Below are 22,319 nucleotides of genomic sequence, written 5' to 3' on the forward strand. Positions count from 1 at the left end.
CCCCCGAAGTTAGTGCTAACTCTTTGGTCTGAGCGCTACTTGCATATCCGGTCCCGTGGCTTTCCTTGGCTGCCCTGTTTCTCGGGAATACTGTTTCTCCGTAAGAGCTTTTGGGCTTCACCTCCTCAATACGCATCTGCAGGCACCACACCTTCATCTTCTAGATCAAGGGGTCTCTTTCCCAGTTGCTACACATCCCATCCTTTGTTCTGATGGCCAGTTCTTGTCTTAAAATCGGAGAGTGATCCAGCCAGAAGGATAATGGATACCAGGACCCCAAGACCTTGCTAGGCCATGTAAGCTTCAAAGGTACCAAAGACAGCTTGATGCCTCCACCATCAAACACCTGTTAGGGAAAACTGCCTTCTGTTTCCCAAATGAGAAACTCAGCAAAGACACTGCAGTGTTGGGCTTTTCTTGTGGGACTCTTGTACAATTGGACTTTGTTCCCCTCTTCATGCAGCACATATTCATGCCAGTGGTGATTGCTTTGAACTGAGCTCATTATACAGAATTAACAAAATCATTTCAGTCGTTGGCTATGGTGGGTTTTGGGCTCCCTGATAAAATAGCCTCCTGGGTTTTTTTCCAAAATGAGTTATGAAGTGAAGCTCTTATTGCCTATCTATTTCTCTGCATAAGCAGGATGGACATAGGATGGTATAAGAAATCTTCGGCTATAAAAGTCTTCAAAAAACATTGAGCAGGAGCAATGCACTATGTCAAAAAAGTTGAAATTTTTAGCAATGATGGTAAATTTAAACTCCAAGAAAACTTGAAGTCTGAAACTTTAAAATTCAGAAATCAAAGGCCAAATACAAGTTGATAAGTCTAGAAAATGTACATCACCATCAGCCTACTAAATCATAAGATGTAATTTCATCTTGAAGAAGAACTAATGACAAGATCTGCTTGCTTAGTTCATAGAAGATCCTGAATAAAAATCATAGTAATGGTGAAGCAAAACATATGGAATGAATTCGGGAAAAGCTGAAAATGCTGCTATCCCAATTATAGGATTCCAACTGTTGCTTTTAATGTCTGGCTTACCAAAAACAAAAACCAAAAAAAGCCACCCATATATCATGAGGGTTTGAGAGTATTAAGATAGCTCAATGTCAAGTCTTCCCCAGGTGTGTTTATTTCCCACCTGTCTGCTGACGGGCATGATAGAGGCAATCTTCTGGATTACATCTTCCACTAGGTCCTGGGGGGCCCTGGGGCCCTGGGGCACCTGGTGAGCCTGGCAAACCCGGAGCTAATGAAATAAAAGATCCCCATCAGAATGCAGATCACATATGGCTCTTCCTCCCTCACTCCAACCAACATGGGTCATTCAACTTCACCTGTAGCAACACATAAGGGCCACAGGCGAGAAGGTGCAGTTCCTGGTTTTAGAGGCTTGCTTGTGTTGTGAAGATAATATCACTATTACCTGAAGTCCCAGGAAGACCCGGACTCCCTGGAAGCCCAATTCCAGGCTCCCCTCTTTCTCCCTTCTGTCCTCGGTAGCCTAAATGAGAGATACATAAAAAGAGAGACACAAGAAGTAAGAGTGTTCTGTGGCAACAGAGCATGGGCAAGAATCATGTTCTTAATCCATACTATGTATTTTATGTTACTCCTTCACTTAACATAAGCAGCATATTAGCTATCTGTTTTGCATTATAATCACATTAGGCTTACATATCAGATTAGGTGCAATATGCAATGAGGATCTTAGAAATATGCAGCTACCATAAAAGTTCCAACTAGTCAAACTATTGATAGTGAGATTTTTTGACCCTGAAAAATGATACCTAAGTAACTCAAATCAACCATTCATATCATCTTTCAAATAGCTATGACAAGGTGCGTGAACCCTCTTCAATTCAATTCTGACTGGACGCTAGATACAGGCTAAATATAAGAAGTATACTGCCAGAGTTCTGCTTAGTATGAGGACAAGATGTTATGACAAGAATCTGGACCTTAGTCCAAGAATTAAAGGGAATGAAAGGAACAAAAATTCATGATTTTAATAAATGACAGCAAGAGTGTGAGTATATGGAAAGCCATCCATCTCAGAAGTCAGGAGAGGACAAATCAGGTCTTTGTTCAAATCACTGACTACATCAGCATTACATCTCTTCCGAGGAAAGCTAAACCAGCAAGGCCATGGTTTTAACATGGCAGTTCGTAACTCCAAAGGACGAGGTGCTGTAACAATGCTAGAAAGCAAGCAGGTTGAGGGATTCATCTAAGCTCACTTCATCAATTTAAGATCCTTTAGCCAAAATGAATTAGGTCTAAGATCTGTATACATTTTAAGATAAAATCATTCTTATTCTTGAATATGCTTGTTGTCACATGAGTTAGACTAGTGCAGAGTAGTTTCTGCCTCTGGGAGCCCTTATCTCTGCTTTTAAAAAGCAAAAAGACAAATACCATATGACTTCACTTATATGTAGAATCTAAAAAACAAAACAAGTGAATAAATAAACAAACAAAAGCAGAATCAGACCTACAAATACAGAGAGCCAACTGATGGTTGCTAGAGGGGATGGTGGAATGGGGAAAATGGGTGAAGGGGAGTGAGAGATACAGGCTTCCTGCTATGGAATGAATAAGTCATGGGAATAAAAGGTGCAGCGTAGTGAATATAGTTAGTGATATTGTAATAGTGTTGTGTGGTGACAGATGGGAGCTACACTCCTGGTGAGGACAGCATAATGCATAGACTTGTTAATCGCTATGTTGTACACCTGAAACTAATGTAACATTGTGTGTCAATGATACTTAAAAGAGATAAAATTGCAAGTAAAAAAATATAAAGCATATAACACTTTTGATCTGTGTTTTATATATTGGCATCCATGTAAGATTCTGTTTGATAAAAAGGCTTTGTGGCTCTAAGAGTTTCATGATGATGGTAAATAGAGTTTAATTTCCAACTTTTCATGTTTAAACAGCAGCTTAAAGACTACACCTCGTCCAAAATGAACAAAGCAGTCATGCAGAAACATGCAAACACCCAACAGAGATAATCAGGAGAGCACCTCGGTAGGAGAAGTAGGTCCTGACTTAGTTGTGCCTTTCTGTAAAGGTGTGTTATTACTGCAGAACATGATAAGAGAAGAAATTTTAATGTTTTCTATGAGCAGAATGTAAGAAAAATGATTTCCCATTATTGTTGAGAATTAGACATCAGTTTTGGGGTTGCCAGTCTTCATTTTTACTTGACCATATAGTACATACCTTATAATTAAAATAATATCAGCAATAGGATCACCACACCATTATTTTTTTTTACTTTAGAGGCGTGACCTGATCATAAATATGAAAATAGTGGGAAAAAAGCATATACATTCAGGAAATATATTTTGAGGTGCATATTGGAAGTATATCCCGGGAGAAATTTTCACACATTTATACTTGAAGACTGTTATGGATATTCAATATAATCCTAGATTTTAGAGACAATAGTGGTCTGAACATGTGGCATGATATCAGAAGTTGATACATATTCAAATTCAAAATATTACCAGAATTTCTTTTACATAAGTGACTTTCATTTAACTTGTGTGAACAACAAGGAAAAAATGCTTATATTTAGGGTCATTTGAAAGCACCCTTCCAATTCCATTATTTAAACATTTCTGCAGTAAAATAACATGTGTTACATGAGGTGTATTTGATAGTTCAACCAGGTCCAACGACTGTGAAAAATTATAACGTTGACCCTCAAGCTATCTCAGTAAGTGCTTGAGATCATAGGCTAAAAAATGAGGAAGAAAGAAAAAAGCAAACCGTGTATGAACTTTTGATTACCAAGTGGATTAACAAGACTGTAACACAATTCCAAATGGAGTCGGTATCTGCTAAAACTTACATACTCAAATTCAGTTCTCAGATTTTAATATAAGGCAAAAATTTATTATTCCACGTGGATTTCAGTGCATATGGTATCACAAAACAAGAAACAGTAATTCGCATATTTGCAGAATAGGGTAACATTTACATTTTTCCTGTCAAATGTAATGATTTATTTGTACAAAGCTCTCAGTTCATTAGGTTAATAACTATCTACTATTGCTGTTGAATTATACAAGCACATGAGAGCTTTTACTCTCAATTTTCCTAATAAGGCCTCAAGCTAATTCCTTAGGAAGGCTGCCATAAAGCCATAGGGTCTTATTTTATAATTGCTTCACAACAAAACTTCAGATAAGAATGCTAATAAAATCAGTAAAAGCTTTCCCATTTTCTAGAATTAAGCTTTTCACCCCTTCCGGGTAGGCCTGTCTTGAAATTTGGAAAAGAATAAAAGGCAGGTCTACCCATCAATGGACTCGTATTTCTATGGTCTATAAGGATACAGGGTGACAGTTTGATATCCTGTAGCTTAGGTGGGGAAGGAAAACCACAGTGATGTCCTAATCTACAGCATCTGACTAGTAATGTCCTAGTCATTAAAGAAACTTGGTGCTTGTTGGAGTGTTTTAGATGGCAGGCTGGATGTACTTTCTGCAGACAGATTTGTTTTGACCCCAGGGATTTACTTTTAAACTGCAATTCAGTGCATCTATCTGCATACAAATGGCCATGAAAGGAGGGTTTCCAGCATTTGGGGAGGGACAGTTCTTCCTGTCCTGATGTGCGGAACACATCACAAGTCGTTCAGCCTCCTGTGGCCCAGCCCACTGACGGGCTGCCATGCGCCTCAGTCATGGTGGACACACATGCCTCCCGTTTCCTAAGGCCCTTACCACTAACCAGTGTGCCAGGTCAGATCCGTATCAGTCACATGAACTACCCTATGGGGCACTGGCTTACAAAGAACAGAAGGCTTTCTTCGTTATAAACCAGTAACAGCGAAACTTTAAAAATCAAAAGTAGGAACCACCATTCCCAATAATGTCCTTTCAAAATGGATGGAGGACACATGGAATGACCGGATCTGTTTTCCGCTACTAATTCCACATCCACTCTGTGGGCGGGGTTCTTTCTGAAACAGGGCTTTCAAGCGTAGCATCTGCTCTTCAGAATTTTCAGAGGTGGAGAATCAGTTGTGTTTGAAAACAGTTTAAATAAAGTTCTTTCTCATAAAACTTGCCCAAGAGGATCAGGGCTGATGGGAAGATCTGCCTCGCTCATGTATATATGGAAACCCAGCTGCATCATGTCACTGGGCTTCTTTGATCCTGGTGTGGCACCTTCCTGCTCACCCCCGCTGCACAAGCCATCGGAACCTACGCTGCAGATCCGAGGTGGGAATGAACACCAAGGAAAGTTCTCTCACTGCAGAAGGAAGGCAATAACCAGAAACCCACAGGATGGTTAAAATAGAAAGTTGTCTAGAAATGCTTTTGAATTTAAAAAAGACAACGATCACCCCCTTTGGGACTTCAGGGAAAATGCAAATGAAGTGTCTCAACTCAGAATCACAGTGGTTTCTATTTTCATCAAAAGAAGACCAGGCCACTGAAAGAGGATCCAAGTTTTCATTGTCAGAATCTTGGTAGGAGCAGTACCTCCCTTTCTCAACTAGGATTGAGTGCTGATATTAGTCTTGCATCAAAGTTCTCATCGCTCTCCGCAGGTCTCCTGCTTCTCAGGATTGCACAGGAAACTTATGAGACCCCTTTAAATTTCTGTCCTGCTCTTAAGGTAATAAGATAATAAAGGACTCCTTCTATAGTACACATTTCAATACAAACCACTTTTTATTTTTTTATTTTTATTTATTTATTTATTTATTTATTTATTTATTTATTTATTTTTAAAGATTTTATTTATTTATTTGAGACAGAGAGAATGAGAGAGAGAGCACATGAGAGGGGGGAGAGTCAGAAGGAGAAGCAGGCTCCCTGCCGAGCAGGGAGCTCGATGCGGGTCTCGATCCCGGGACTCCAGGATCATGACCTGAGCCGAAGGCAGTCGCTTAACCAACTGAGCCACCCAGGCGCCCACAAGCCACTTTTTAAATGAAAGTGGATTTCTTTCCTAATAAACACTGGAAAAAATGTCTCTTAGAAATTGCAGAAGAGCCACCATCAAACAGAATCAATGAGTGGGCAGAACATGCTGCGCCAGGCTCGGTGCCCACACTTTCTTTCCCTTTCTGTGCTGCTTTTCTCACCTCAATCTTTTCTCAAACTCAATCATGCTGTGTCACGAAGAGGACTAATTCAGCCAACAGCATCTGACGTCTGCAATGGACACTAGGGTAACAGTTTTATATGCATTTTGTTTCTTTCCTTTTGGAGAAAACTTTTAAGTCAGGCAGAGCAAAACTTGGAGCCTATATGCATAACTTTATCTTCTGAACACTTTCTGTCTATTTCTCTACCACAGACAAAGCCTTCAATTACTTGTGAACTCTTGGAGAGGCACCAAAAATCAAACAGCAGCCTCTTGTTTTCTTTTGTACAACAAGATTGCTTGGTGGCTTTATCAGCATAGCATATACAGGCAAATATTCCTTAAAAATGGACCCCATTTTATGTAGGTTTTTATTTTTCCACGGCCTTTCTGGCAAATTTAACAAATACTAGAAAGGAGCTATCATATGAAAGTTGAAGAGACAGCTAACTGAGCTGGAGTCGAAGATACGTCTGTTAGAAACTCCATGGCGGGACTAAAGTTTTGTCAATTTTAACATATGTCATGCTGTCAGAGCGAGCACAAGCTTTGTCAATTTTACCAAACACTGGTTTTTAAAAAGTTGGAAATCATATAAGGAAGTCTTTCCAATTCAAGAATTGGGTCAAAAAGTCTTATCAGGAGTAGAAGTAGTCTGGAAGATTTCTTAAGCAAATAGATAAATCCCACAGAAATCTTTCACAAAATGGAAGATAAATTGAGTGGTGAATAGTCTTTTTCCAAAAGCTTCACTAACATGGCTGTCTTGGCATTGTCTCTGACTGAGAGCCTTCCAGATGGGCCTTCCCTACATGGGGAGGGAGTCTGAAGCCTGGAGTTTGTATGGACAGATGTCTCCAGTTCCAGAACTATTTTCCTTGATAATCCTGATTTCCCCACTGTACTTGTCCTCTCTGAACAGCTATTTGAAGCATCAGTAGATATTTTTTTCTGCTATTGGTGTTAACAGTTCTTATCCTTCACATAGTTTGAGGCATCATCCATCTTTAGATGAGTCTTCAAGCTCTTTCTTCCAGATTCATAGACTCTGATTTCAGAACAGACTCAACTAATGGAAGATAATAATTAACTACCTTCTACACAACCATGTACACCCAGAAGGCTACACCCGTTTCTACACATTTTCTTCCAACTATCAGCCAAACTTCTCTATGATCTCAGGGAAAGGTAGAATATACTGTTTAGTTTAGGTGAACTAGAATGATGTTTCTGTTGTTCTACATCGTGCTAACTAAACCGAAAGCCTTGTCAGCTGTGACTGAAGGGTAAGACTCTAACAGACCCTGTGACTGGAGATAGTTTTTCTCTCAGAGAAGGAAGGGCCTGTCAGTCACTTGGGCACTTCCTATGGAAAACCAGGCTCATAGGAAGGACAGTGAACTAGTGAAAGAAAAATAATTCTCTTCATAGATAGTATTTTGGACTGTATTCTCTTGCAATTTTAATGTTCACTCTCTGTTTTCTCCTTTATACAAACTTCTGATATTTCAAGGAGGACCCTTGAGCTCCTCAATGGTAACACACGAAAAGGAGTTGCTCTGGTTTTATCTTTCATGCTATGTACTTACTGGATTTAATATTTCCTTGTCAGAGTTGTGAGTCCTCTAAACCAGGGTCTATTTGATTTCTCTGCTGATTGCTAACCAGATTTCTAGAAAATGACCTTGCTGGCTTAATTTAGTCAAGCTATGCTCAAAATCATGTCTTCTGTCAAGTTGTCATCAGTGGAAAAATAATTTTTTGCCAATTTAAGTTTTGCTTTAAACATTTTTGAAACCATATGGGAAGGATTCTAAAATTTCTCAAAATTTTACTCGGACCTAAATCACTACTGTAGTGGCATCTCTTAATACTCCTCAGCTTCTTCAAGATACTAAGATGATTCTTGTTGTTGTCAAATTACATCAGTAGGGAGGCATAAACAACCCTGATTCCCACAAAATAATGACATATAAGCCATTATTGTTGCAGTTATTCTTATAACAAATATTATTAAAATACATTTAGAGTAGCAGGTAATTATTAGCCAGTTTTAAGCTTGAAGTCATAACAGTTAAAAATCAACTTCTAGAATGTCAAATATGAACAAGATATTCTATATTAATCATTATATATATGTGTGTGTACATATATACACATATATATGTATATACATATATATTTGCTTTAACTGTGATCAGCATGTTCTAAACAAATATTATACTTGAAGACTTACCTTGGGGTCCAGGGTCTCCTGGTGGCCCAGGTAATCCATCCTTTCCTGGTGGACCAGGCCTCCCGTGAGCTTGAGCAGCCAACATTGCTGCTGGCACCTTGAGCTGCGATAGGAACACGGCCATCCTCTCTTCATTTATGGAAGAAAAAAGAGTATATCATGTAACAGAAACAGTTTTTCATCAACATTTTTCAAAATTTTTTACATGAAATTCAACAAAAAACCCTACTTGGTTTTCAATTTAAGCGCATTTAATTTACTAGCTGGCCTGACTGCTGAGAGAGTTGTCTTATTGATTGGTCAAACAAAATGGATTGTATAAAGTTGTCTGAATATAAATGCAGACCACCTGTGCTAATCAGAGGGTCTGAGAATTTTCAGTGCTTCAGAGATGCGGCAAGTCTACTGGAGAGAACACTAGCCTGAAATCTAATTAAACCCTGGTAATGACTTATGGAGAGAATTTTGGGTTTCTATTAAAAGATGGAATAAATTTAATAATAAATTTAATAATAAATTTAAGCCACTTTCCAGCAATGTTGTAAATGTGTGTGGTCATTTAAAATATGTTTACAAAGTCCTTGACATTCTCTTCCAAATGGAATTGTTAGGTGAAGACTAATTCCCCTATCCTTGAGTGTGGGCTGGAGTTACTTTTCATTTCAAATGAATAGAGGAAATGCAGAATTGACATTGTGCAAATAGGGAAACTAAGTCAGAAAAGGCACCGTGGCTTCCTGGCTGCTCTCTCTCTTGGATTGCTCACTCTGGGGAAAGCCAGCTGCTGTGTAGTAAGGACATTTAAGAAGTCCCATAGAGAGGCCCACATGGGGATGAACTGAGGCCACTGTCAACATCCACGTGTGTGAGCTTGGAAGTGGATCTTCTGGCCCCAGTCCAGCCTTCGGATGACTGCAGCCCTGGCTGACATCCTAACTGGAACTTCGTTGTACACTCTGAGCCAGAAACAAAAATTAAGCAACCCATCAAGTACCTGACCTACAGAAAAGGTGAGATAATAAATGTTTGCTGTTTTAAGCTACTAAAGTTTTGAGGTATTTTCTTATGCAACAATAGATAACTCATATAGTACGTGACACTTCATATCCTTGAATAAAACTGCATTATTAATAGATTTTTTTATTAAAAAAATGGTCATTCGTTCCATATTCACTATGATTTCACTGTTTAATTCCTATACTGGGAAAATATTGTACTTTGTCAACAACTAAATTTTGCTTTATTTATTTATAAATAAATAAATAAATTTATTTTATTTATTAGAGAGAGAGAGAGCACAAGTAGGGGGAGCGGCAGAAGGAGAGGGAGAAGCAGGCTCCGCACCAAGCAAGGAGCAGGGAGCCAATGTGGGACTCAATCCCAGGACCCTGGGATCATGACCTGAGCCAAAGGCAACAATTTAACTGACTGAGCCACCCAAGTGCCCCAAATTTTGCTTTTTTTTTTTTAATCTTATTATACATCCTCAATATTATTCTTTTTTTCTGGTTTTATTCCCAGTTAGTCCCATTATTCAGTCACGGTTTTAGTAGGGAGTATGTCTAATTTGGCCAAAGAAAAAATTCAGCATTGGTACCAATGAGCATGCTCTCACTGAATTTCAATTGTAGACAGAGTAAAAACAATAAAAGCTTCTACACATTTCTGTGAACCTGAAGAAGACATTGTAATGAAGAACACACAAGTTATGAGAAGTTGACAAATTACCCAGAACATTTAGAAATGTCAATAAAAACAGCAAAATCTTTTGCAGGTGTTGAGTGATGTGACCTTTATGAATTGAATACTTCCCCCAAAAGTAATGCTGCCTTCTTAAGGAACATATCATTGCCATTTGCCCTTTTGTTCATTCCCCAAACTACCTGGAGCCTAACACTGTTCATCTGGGTCCTAAAGAAAGAACCCAGGGAAGGAAGCGAGGACTGATTAAAGGGGCTTCTATAAGGTGAGCTCAGTCATTAGCCCATGAAAGTGTCATTATAGGTGGTATTGGTGTCATGCAACTATTAATACTTTATTTAGGAGACTTATTCATAAATCAGTAATGCCTTTGGATAAAAGTGAGTATATTACAGAACATCAGTGCATTAGTAACTCATGAAATTGAAAGGATCTGGAAACTGAGGAAGTTCAAAGAAAATGGAAATATGAAAATATAATTGAGAATTTTCACACTAAAATAAATTCCTAAATAAGACATATCATTAATTACATTAATTAAACATTCTCTGTAAGCAGGGCCGTGTATCGGGCATTTTATACCTTCTGCATTAAGTGCTCTTATTCAGGAATCCCAGAGAAAGCCTGAAAGAGATTATCACCCTGTGCTATTACCCATGTTTTATAAGCCCCTGACACTATAAAGATTATCTGCTGATAAACTTTATTTTATGACTAAAAACTTGTTCCATAATATAAGACATTCCTTCTTGGAATTGCTTTTTTGAATAATCATTCCAAGATTGTACTTATTATTCTTGACTTCTCAGTTATAAAGTCTACCTAGGCCATTATCCAGTTCAATTTTTCCTCAAAACCATATTCAATACTTTACTACACTAGGAATTAATTTTAATGAAATCATTAATGCAAATTAATCCAAAGCCCATTATAAATACAATCTACCATTGGATTCTTTATTTAAACTTGCTTGGTTTGTTTATATTTTATATATCTCACATTTAAAAAATAGAATATATGCATAATTAGATTTAAAACAGAAACTGGAGCAGGGCATATCTTTAGCATGACAAAAGATACTCACCGCATTCTTTTTCTTTTTTCTTTTCTCCTTTTCTTTACTTTTTTCCTTTTTTAAAGATTTTATTTATTTATTTGTCAGAGAGAGAGAGAAAGAGAGAGACAGCGAGAGAGGGAACACAAGCAGGGGGAGCGGCAGGCAGAGGGAGAAGCAGGCTCCCCACTGAGCAAGGAGGCCGATGCTAGACTCGATCCCAGGACCCGAGGATCATGATCTGAGCTGAAGGCAGACCCTTAACCGACTGAGCCACTCAGGTGTCCCTTTTTTTTTCTTTTCACATATTTTCTTCAAAAAGCAAATTCAAATGATTTCATTTGTAAAACTAATTTACACCCAATTTTTCAAGGATACATCCAATGTGTAAGAAAAAAATGAATCTTTAATGTAAAGAATTCAGCATGGGTTTGGTGCAGACAAATCCAGAAAATTTTCTTACTGAATTTTAAATTAGTGTTTACTTTGTAGGTAAGACCAAATGACAGCAACATTCTGGAAACTATAGCTGCCAATTAGAAAAAACAAAGGCCAAATCATAAAGACCTTGTGAAGAGTTACTCCAATTTTCTCTAGCCTCTTTACTCAGTTTAGCTCATTCAGCTGAACTGTAAGGGCACATTTCATTTAAGCAGATATGTGTGTTTTACAAACTTCTTATAAAGAGCAAATTATCCCTTAGTAAAACCTATTTTTCAATAGGCTTTTGATAAAAAATTTTGTTTAAAAAATGTAGGACCTTGTGCTGCTTGAGAAAGTAAAACAAATTTATTTTCAAATAGAATTATTAGGGGAAAAGTCCTAACAAACATGGACTATTAGGTATAATTATCAAAGGAGCAATCACTGTACACTCCTTTTCTCAAATTATAAAGCAAGCGGAATGGAAGCATCACAACATTCACAGGATGTGAATCTCTGGATGCAGACGGATTGACAGGGATGGGAGAAGACCAATGAGGATCTGATGAATCATCCCTGAGTGACATTAAATTATGGGTCTTTGGACAAAACTTCTAATTACCTGACTACCCACCTGGGATAAGTTTGGTTGATGTTCATACATTTGTTTCCAATAACTAAATAGATAAAACAAGTTTGTAATTAGCATATATAGTTTTGCAAATCATTATATTGGATGTAGATATCTCTTTATTATATGAAATTGTAAACTGGGTGTTTTACAAGCAAATATGAAATTCAATTCAAAACTCTGCATATTATTTGTTTTGCACTTAAAAGAGATATGTATTTCAGTACAATTTTTCTTTTTTTTAAAATTTATTTATTTGAGAGAAAGAGAGCAAGTGCGAGAGTGCCTGTGCAAGGGGGGAGGTGAGCAGAGGGAGAGGGAGAGAGAGAATCTCCAAGCAGACTCCCCACTGTGTGCAGAGCCCCAGTCAGGGCTCCATCTCACAACCCATGAGATCACAGCCTGAGTCGAAACCAAGACTTGGACGCTGAGCCACGCAGGAGCCCCAGTATAATTTTTATTAATTTGAGATATATCTCTTTGAATACCTTCAGTGTCTAAACACAAATATTCACAGTACTAATTTTTTCCTCTTTAATGCACAAATTGAATTTATAAGTGTTTGCTTTAGGTGTTTTTAATATTTTTAGTAAAACAGAATTCTTTTAGAAAGATAATTACTTTTAGCTATAAATTATCTAGCTTCAGGATATACTCAGAAATACTCATTTAGCAAAAGGATAATTACTTCTTCTGAACCTTACTCTAATGCTCTATAATTTAAAACAATATGTTTTTGAGCCTCTAAACAAATTGTAAAGACCTGTATTCTTAATTGCCTTTTCTCTGTTTTCAGGGATCTTTGGTCAATTAAACCATTTTGACTATGCTTTCTAAGGAGGCAGGAAATTGAAGAGTTCAGATAGGAGCTTACATAAACCAAGCACACATATTCTATCTACCAATGCAAACCCAGGACAGTCATTCTAACAAATAAGACCAATGGCTTGCCTTCCTTAGAGAATGGACTCATCAACGTAATGCAGACATTAATATTAATGTGCTGATAAACTATATTATATGGAGAATGAAGGGGCATTCAGACGTCATCGGGCCCAGGTCTACCTTCTATTTCACAGACAGAATTTGTAAATATTTCCAAATAAGGAAATTCATCGTTTTCTCCTAACGGCCATTCAAATGTTAAATTGCCCATTTTCTTGGTACAGCTTCAACTTATTTTCTTTTGTTACTCTATGATGGAAACAGAAAGCAGTCAATGAGTATTTCCCTTGGGAAATCAGTCATCTACTTGATACTATTGTTATCTCTTAGTCTTCAGGTTAAATAACTTTTACTCATAGGTTTGGTCATCTGTTTTGTAAATCACTTTTTGGCTTCACTATTCCAGGGCTTTTCCATAATATCTCTTAAACGTGGAAACCAAAATTAGATACAGTTCTCTCCTAAGGGGCAGAAAATATCAGGAGAGTAATTTCCTTTCATATATTCAAATAATTACTCTCTAGTTTCATTTTAACTGTGAGTTCCACAGTATCATTTGCTGGATTCATATTCATTTTGTGCTTCATCATAACCCAAAGGCTGTTACTGCTACATTGTATTTCTGACCTAATCCTTTGCCACCACTGTAAGCATGCTGCTTTGAAATGTTACCTTGGGTAAAGATGGTGGATTAAACACACGCATCCGAATCCCTTTAAAGCAATAGTAAGATATTTTTTAAAGGCATAAAAGCATAAGAATGGGGAGAATATGAAAGAAGACAACACGACAAAATTTTGGAAGCTGAGAACCAGAGGCTGAGTGACAGATGACTTAGCAGACTCAAGAAAACCAAATCTTTATACTAGAAACTGACAACCTGTTCTAAACCACAGAATCCTTAAAAGTCTCAGGAATTGGCAATGTGTGTTACTTCTGGAAGTGTGGTAAAGGAGGGGAAGAAAAATAAAAAGAATTAGCCGAAAGCCTGTTTAAGAAGTAGTCTTAGAAATTTCTTTCTCTATACAGCTGGGTAGTTGTTCCTCCCCAAACCTAGCAAAAAAAAAAAAAAAAAGGTAAATAGATCACGTGTGCCCTGGGGGGCCCTCAGATCCCACTGAGTCTTGGGCTTCCCTAACTGAAAACAAGAAGAATAAATGAGTGCACATTTATTCTTTTTGTTTTCAGTCCTATTCTCCTACTTTGCTCTCCAAATGCTGGCAGCCAGGCAGGAAATGGAAGCGTTTCCTCTGGGGAATCTGGCCAGAATAAGAGGAAGGACTTAAAGGCACTGAAATCGAAGTCCTCTCAATTAAAAAGCCCAGTTAGACTACCCTACAGTGAAGCTCATGGTGCATGAGTCCCACCATTCACTCATAACTTTCGATTAGGTTTTTAGAACTTACTCTTTTGTATGAACAGACATCCAAGGATTACTGGCACAAAGGAAATCCTATAAGCTGAACAACAGACCCAAACAAAGAAATGGAAAGAGGCAAATTGAAAGAAATAGAGGCTATGCTGTGCAAAGTATTTAAAAGGTATATGTACATCTTCAAGATATGTTTCTTATCAGGTGAGGTGTATATATATGATGCATATACATACACATATGTAAATTAGTAACTTAGTTGTTGAGATGCGAGAGAGGTGTTACACTTGAAACAAGAGAACAGGATAAATATTCACATATATATGAAATATATGTATGGAAAATGGAGAAAACATAGATAAAGGGGCTTTCCTGGACATTGGCTCTGGAGGCAGAAATACTGCTCAGGGACACAGAGCACTTACTTTCCTCTCTTCCCACAGTTGGAGTTGGTTCCAAGTTTGTCTCAAGAACCAAGAAAGCAGGATATGTATCCACATTTCTGCACAGGTTGGCAAATTCTTCCTGCGTGTTGATGGAAATCTCCAAGTATAATAGGGTGGTGTCATAGCAAGAATTAAGCTTCTCAGATCTTGCAAGATGCTAATTTGTAGGGTAGCTGCAAAGCCCTCATAAAGCCAAAAGAGGCTAAGCTGAGACACCCAGCATTTTGCCCCACTCTGTGCAGTCACCTTATTTGCAAAAGGATTTGATCTGTTGGCTAATCAAATAGGGAATTTAATTTAATTTTGGACTGGGCACATATTTGCCCATTGTGACCCAGCAGAAACCCAGACTTGGGGTTGATAGGAAAACACCTTCTTCCACCATGCTTAGGTTTGAGATGGGGGCATCGGGATGCTGAAGGAGGGCTTGGTGGCCTGGGACAGAGCCCAAAGTGTGAGATCTGTGGGAAGGGGCCACCTGGAAATCCCTGAAGGGAGCTAGAGAGCCCAAGTTTGGGGTTTTGATCTAGGCTTCACTATAGGCTCCAGTGTGGACCTCCAGTGAAAGGATGGTAAAGTGGGAGAGCGGGCTCTCTCCAGCACTCCCTTGAGCCCCCATAGACAGTGCACGACTTGCTGGGCAGAGAGAGTTGCCCCCGAGGCTGTAGCTGTGCAGGGGTGAATGGGGTAGAGACAAACATTAGTTGCCACTGAGCCCACTGTCCTGTGAAAATTAGTCTTTGCTTGTATAGAGAAAGCTTTCTGAAAGGGAGAAATGTGACCTTGGAGCTCTAGGATTTGTGGAAATGGAGTTTTTCCTTATTCCTTTTTGTAAATGGTATTCAGAAGCCTTGGAGAAGTGACTTCTAATTGGAAAGTTAAATGGACTGAATTGGAATAATCTTGGGACAAATTAACTCAAGTGCTAAATAACCAAATCTTGGGTTTCGATACAATTTTGTTTGGGAGAAAGTGTTGCTGGACTGGTACCGACAAAGATGAAAGGAGAGGGGGTATCATGTTCAGAGTCTCAGAGTCTACAAGTCTCCCAAAAAATTTCCTTGTGGGCCACCTTAGAATATGGTTTTGAGACAAGACATGTGGCTTTTGAGGGACCTCGCCAGGCTGGAGAGACTGGGGAAGGTGGTTGGGGGAGATGCGGGGTGGGGGGGAGCCAGAGGAGGCCTGGGGGAGCCTCTGCACCCTTCGCTTCCTGGCAGGCAGGGAATGACTGGGAGAGGAAGCTGGGATAGAACAGCAGAGGGGGAGTTCACAGACTTAGAAGAAAGTGCGAGCCGCAAGAGCCTGCCCCAAGACAGGTGGAGAGTGGTCCAATTCCCCTGATCTCTCTCCTCAGAAGGCACAGTCCTTCACAGGAATAACCCCACAATGGCCTGTGAGTGGGCAGCAGGAAGCTTTCTGTGGATGCAAGTGGCATGTCTCCTCTGCTGAACGCAACAGGGAGGCCACCAGAGGCCATGCCTTCATCCAGGGTCCACTGGGCAAAATGAACACTTCCCACATCTCAGACTAAATTTAAAGTCATTTAAGGAATTGAAATTCTGCATTAAAGCTGCCTGAGATAAAAGACGGTTGACACTAGAGCCCATGGACATTAAGAGTTAAAGGAGAATTTTAGATCACAATTCAAAAACATATTTGCTGGTATTTTCCCTTCCGTGATTGTGTCTACTAAACATGTGGATGCTTTCTGAGGTCCTAAAAGTCCTGTGCCCAGGCAGGCTTTAAGGACAACCCACCTGTGCAGTCACACAGAGTCCCTTGCTCAAAAGGGCCCTATGCTTGGTATAGTATTTAACTATGGCTGTCTTATAATTCTTAATCATTTTTGAATAAGGGCACCCCCATTTTCACTCTGCATTGAGTCCTGCAAATCAGCTGGACCTGTCTATGCCTCTATATTTTTCAGTGTTTCTCTGGAGCACTCGAGATGCCTTTTTCTTTTTCAGGCAGGTGATGCTTGAGGAGTGCTTATTGAGAGGGTATGTTTGGATTGCAAAGTTTGGAGGCTCTTTCCCATGATGCTTGATTCAAAGATTAAAAGAAAAAAAGATAGTAAAAAAGGATTTCTAGACTGAAGGGCAACATTAAAATTATAAAGAGAAAACTGGTAGCTTGAAATAAAAACACAGTGGACAATTGTATTAATGACCTATCATGCCAGAGCATGGTAAAGATACTTAGTAGAGATCAATGTAAATTGAAATCAACAGCATGAATTCATTACCTTTAAAAAAAAACACTTTTTTTTTTCTATTTTGTCATTGAAGCAGCCAAAGTTCCTGTGTTTACTCTGTTCTATCTCTAGTGCTCATGTGAAATAAGATAATGTATACTCAAGCACTGAGATTTTGGTCTCTAATACTAATTACTGCTTAAAATAATCAGAGCTTCTAGGAGAGTAGCTAATTCCATGTTTGCAATAGGAAGACTTCCCGTGAACTTGGGGCATTTTGTAATCTTATTCCTTGCAAAATTCAGTAATATATATTTAGCTTGGCAAAGAAAGGATGCTGTGCAAAAGAAGCAGGAACCAGGAGAGCCAATGCGGATTCATTTTTTAAAGACAAAAATTCCCCACTGTATTAAGCTCACAGTTGAGGGGAGTGATCTTGATTTTAGCAAGTCATTTGACAAAATCATGTGATATCTTGGGAACAGATTAAAAAAATGTAGAGTGGATTTTAGAAAACTATATGGATTCAGAGGTCACTGAAACAATAGATTAATAGAATTAACAAGTGAACAGGAGGAATGCAGTGGCATTAAGAAAGGCCTAATCCTTGACTCTTGACTCTTTCCTCCAACATTTCTACCTATAATTAGAATGATGACATGGTTATAAAATTCAGAGATGGCACAAAGTTATGAGGGTCAGTCCACCTGCCCTACAGTAAGACAACATTCCACAAGGTATCTTCAGTTTGGGACAATGTGTGAACACAAACCTTTTGAAATTTAATATGAAGAAACATAAAATCACACACTTAGATTTTAAAAATGGACACAGCACACAATGAAAAACATCTAATCTTTAAAAATTTGTGTAAACAAGATCCAGGGTTGTTAGTTAATTGAAAAATCAAAATCAATGAAGCCTTTTTTTTTTTTAAAGGATGCCATCATAGGCAGCATTATTGAAGTCTATTATCAAGGGTTAGAAAACTTTCTCTACAAAGGGTCAGATAATAAATATTTAAGTCTTTTCAGGCTATACAATCCCATGACCACAAGTCAATTCTGCTGCCCTCGCATGAAAACAGAGAAAATTCCTAAAAGAATGAGTCTGACTGTGCTCCAATAAAACTTTATTTGTGGAAATAAATTTGAATTTCAGATCATTATCACATGTCATGAAATATTCTTCTGATTTAAAAAAAAGCATTTAAAAATGCACTCCTTACGTGCTCCCCCTTGCCACACCCCCCCAAAAGTAAAAACCATTGTCAGCTTGTGGGCCACACAAAAACAGGGGGCAGGCAAATTTGACTGGTGGGCCAAAGTTTGCTGACCCAGGTCTAAATCAAAACACACTGTACTCTGCCTTGGTCAAAATACTCCTGGGTGAATGAGGGTCATTTAAAAATGAAGTGTTTCTCAGGGCACCTGTGTGGCTCAGTCGTTGAGCATCTGCCTTTGGCTCAGGTCATGGTCCCAGGGTCCTGGGATCGAGCCCCGCATCGGGCTCCCTGCTCAGCGGGAAGCCTGCTTCTCCCTCTCCCACTCCCCCTGCTTGGGTTCCTGCTCTTGCTATCTTTCTCTGTCAAATAAATAAATAAAATCTTAAAAAAAAATGAAGTGTTTTTCAAGGGTGGTGACAGTGGAGGGGCTAGATACACTTGCACTACAGAAAAGTAAGGATGAGTACTATGGATATGGAAAAATATTGTTAAGGGCTGTCATGGGAATAGAGGAAGATACTTTACCTGTGCTATTTAAAAGACCAGGAATGATGAGAGGAAGTTAGAGAGAAGCGAAGTTAACTCAGTGTCAGGAAGAATTTTCTGTCTAAGAGAGTTGCCTCATCCCCCTCATAAAAGAGGTTGCCTCTTAACATTGTTGTTGAATGGCCAGCTTTGGAGAGAGTGCTGAAGGGATCCCCTACAGTGGATGGGAGGTAGTAACTGGTGAAAAGTTCAGAAATGTTTATTAAGTAGATCTAACCTTCAAAAATCCTTAGAACCTCTTGATTAATATACTTCTTTATTTCTTCAAATGAAACTGCATCAGCCTAAAGAAGGGAGAAAAAGGTCTGTTAAAGTAGAGCATAGAACAAATGAATAAAGAATTGAAATCCTGGGTTGGTGTGCATACTTGAAACTTCTGTGGAGATACATTTATCAAACAAAATGCTTTTGGCAATTGACTATATTAGGCAATAAATATCTTTATTTTGATCAAATGCTGAGAAGAACTTGAAGTGCATAATTGCTTTAAAAGCTGTGGGCTGGAATCACAACCAGTGATTCGAACATATTTCTTATTAAATGGAGAGACATGGCTTCATATGATTAGGAAAGACATTTCCTATTACTTCATTTTCTGAAGTTACAGAACTTGAACAGTGTTATCATGACATTAATATCCCAGGAACAGTTTAACTTCTAACCAATCCCTGGGCACTGGTAAAGTCAATATCTAACTAATACTATGCTTCTTTAAAGGAAGAGAACTCCAAGTATGCTGGATTATTCTTTAAAATTGCTTTATTCATGGGATAAAACTTACGAAGTTTTAGTCATTTTTACAGTATAGTTTATTCTGTAATTTACACTTTGTAAGCATATTTGTATTAAGCAATTTTCTTTTTTTAATAGAAAACACTATGGGACATGAGAAAGGGAAGTAGGTAAATGATGTCAGTTGAATTTTTAACCCCTCGACAAATGAAGCTACATGAATTTGGCAAAGAATCTAACATTTATAATAATAATATTTTACTATGGTACCTTGATATTTTTTAAAAGAGAGCTATTATTTTTCATGATCGTTAGGATTTCAAAGTATTTTATTACTCTTCTTCTTCTTCTTCTTTTTTTTTTTTAAGTGGTTATTATCTAGAGGTATATGTGTGGCATTAAAGACAATGTGATGGGCTCATAAAATGATGATTTCTGTAGGACAGAATAGTTCCAAAAATGCTCTCTTTCAACATTTTATTTTCATGGTATATGGGACATATTAACTTGAGTTAATGCATCTAATACCAATTACTGACAGCACTGCGAGCTCATTATACAGGCTTTATTCAAGTAGAGCCTCGGGAGAGTGGGTAAAAATAAAGAATCTCAATATTGTGGGAATGCCCAATTTGGCCTCCATCTGGTATTGGCTGATTATCTGAGGACAGTGTGTCCTTCACTCCCCATCCCGCCCTCCCCACTCCAGGACCCTCCTTTCTCCCTAACAAGGATATTTTCTGATTAAGTTCCTCTGTGAATGGCCATCCATCACCCCTCCTGAGGATATTAATAATAACATGGGCTTCCTTAACCAGACACTCCTTCTTGGCCTGTTTTCCACCTCAAAGTACCACTCAAGGCAGGGCTGTTGTTCACATATTCAACAAATAGAGTTTTAATATAAAACAGATATATGTCATTTATATAGTGTAGGGAGACATTATAGATGGTATTTAAGAGCCTGGCTTTGGAGTCCGTCAGATGTGGGTCTAACCCACTAAATAACTGTGACCCTGAACAAGTCAACTCCCAGCTTTTGTATTTGTAAAGTGGGGCCTACAGGACACCAATGCTCCTAGTTGTGAGAATCTACTGAAGTAATGTATAGTAAGTACCTAGCAGAGGATCTGGTACATAACTTGAAATAAATGGCAGCTATCGCTACCCTTGTGGAGAGCAGTTTAGGTTCATTTTATTTCTTTTAAAAGGATTATGACTGCTTTCACTGTAAAAGGGATATGTGGTCAATACTAGCCAGGAGCTACTGGAGCTCTCGGCACCACTCACCGGAGTGCCTGGGACGCCTGGATGGCCTGGAGGGCCTTGGTGCCCCGGGGGTCCCGTGGAACCCTTGCTTCCAGGTGGCCCCACAGGACCTATGGTTCCCTTCATGCCTGGAAGGCCTGGTTTCCCCTGTTCACCTTGTGGCCCTCTGTCCCCTGGAATTCCCTGGTCACCCTGTTAAGGAAAAAGTTGATAATAATGATCTCTTCGAGAACACATAAGCTGTGGTTAAAAGCAAAGGTTCTGGATTCATAGTGGCATCTACTAGCTGTGGGACCTCGGATAAGGGAATTAAGCCCTCTGTGCCCCGGTTTCCTGTCCCATAAAGTGGAGATATTAATAGTACCCACTAAGAAGGGTGCTGCTGAGGAATGAGTGAGTCAAGTCAAGCGCTTAGAACAAGCCTGGCATGTTGAAGGCACCCATACAAAGCTAGTGACGACGTTAGCTGTACTCGATTGCTAGTCTAGAATGATGACACTTTTGAAAGTCAACAGCAGCTCTCATTTCAGGCCTGAGTCTCCTTGGCAATAATAAAGGAAGATGGCCAAGAGGATTTTGCACTTGAATGAAGATGGTCACCTAGATTTTACACCAAGTAAAAACTTCAGTACCCTCAAAATCCTTCTCAAATCATGTGCTTTTCTTCTTCTTTTACCTTTATCAGAATCTTTATTAGATTCTGTGGGTTGGTTTCTTTATTCGTGTTTTATAGTGTATTGAGTGTGTGTGTGTGTGTGTGTGTGTGTGTATACATGCTGTGTCCCAAAGATATACAACTCAGGAAGATGAGAGAGGAGAGCCTTTGAAAAAGTTCAGAGCAGGTGCTTGGGGTGGAGGGTCATCACTGAGATCATATACTTAATAACATAAATGAACTATGAGAGAATTCACTGAGTAAGGTGCCATAGTAAACTAGGTATAAGATAGTATTAGGTGGCTTGACTGTAATAAGAAGTTTATTTAATGCTGACTTTTATCCAGCAAGGTATCTACTACTGCATGTGTTTGTGCATTAGGGGTGGGGGGTCAGGAGAGAGGTGTATATATGTACCATAGGGTGTTTCGGTTACAGATACTCCAAATACTCAGTTCTACAGTGCCAGGAGGTGATGATCATACCAAATATGATGGGATGCTGCATTGAGGCTGCCCTGTATTTCACTGTGCTATTCTTTTATTTGTGACTACTGTGCAAAAGGCCAAACTCCATTTCTTCTGATTTAAAAAAAGTAATGAAAACAAATGAACAATTACAGGGATCTATTCGATCATGGAATGAAGAGATGTAGAAAGAAGCCATGTCGAAAGAAGAAAAAGCAGATGGACCTAATTTCAATGCTACTGTCTTAGTTATACAAATGTATCTGCATACAAGTATATCAACTCAAATTTGGGGAA

At 38.7% G+C, this 22,319-nt stretch overlaps 1 protein-coding gene across 1 annotated transcript in view; it reads right to left on the minus strand.

Annotated features, from left to right (window-relative positions):
• Positions 1–1,139: 1,139 nt before the first annotated feature.
• The window catches only part of COL19A1 (collagen type XIX alpha 1 chain), a 313,602-nt gene continuing 292,422 nt past the window's right edge, over positions 1,140–22,319 (minus strand). Inside the window, exons 46-50 of the mRNA XM_021692008.1 lie at positions 20,922–21,092; positions 19,117–19,183; positions 8,360–8,488; positions 1,436–1,513; positions 1,140–1,258 (exon numbers count right to left, since the gene is read on the minus strand). Of these exons, the coding sequence (XP_021547683.1) occupies positions 1,140–1,258; positions 1,436–1,513; positions 8,360–8,488; positions 19,117–19,183; positions 20,922–21,092 (564 nt within the window). The remainder of the gene's footprint in view (positions 1,259–1,435; positions 1,514–8,359; positions 8,489–19,116; positions 19,184–20,921; positions 21,093–22,319) is intronic.

Source organism: Neomonachus schauinslandi, chromosome 8, assembly GCF_002201575.2.
Source record: "Neomonachus schauinslandi chromosome 8, ASM220157v2, whole genome shotgun sequence".
NCBI classification, from domain to species: domain Eukaryota; kingdom Metazoa; phylum Chordata; class Mammalia; order Carnivora; family Phocidae; genus Neomonachus; species Neomonachus schauinslandi.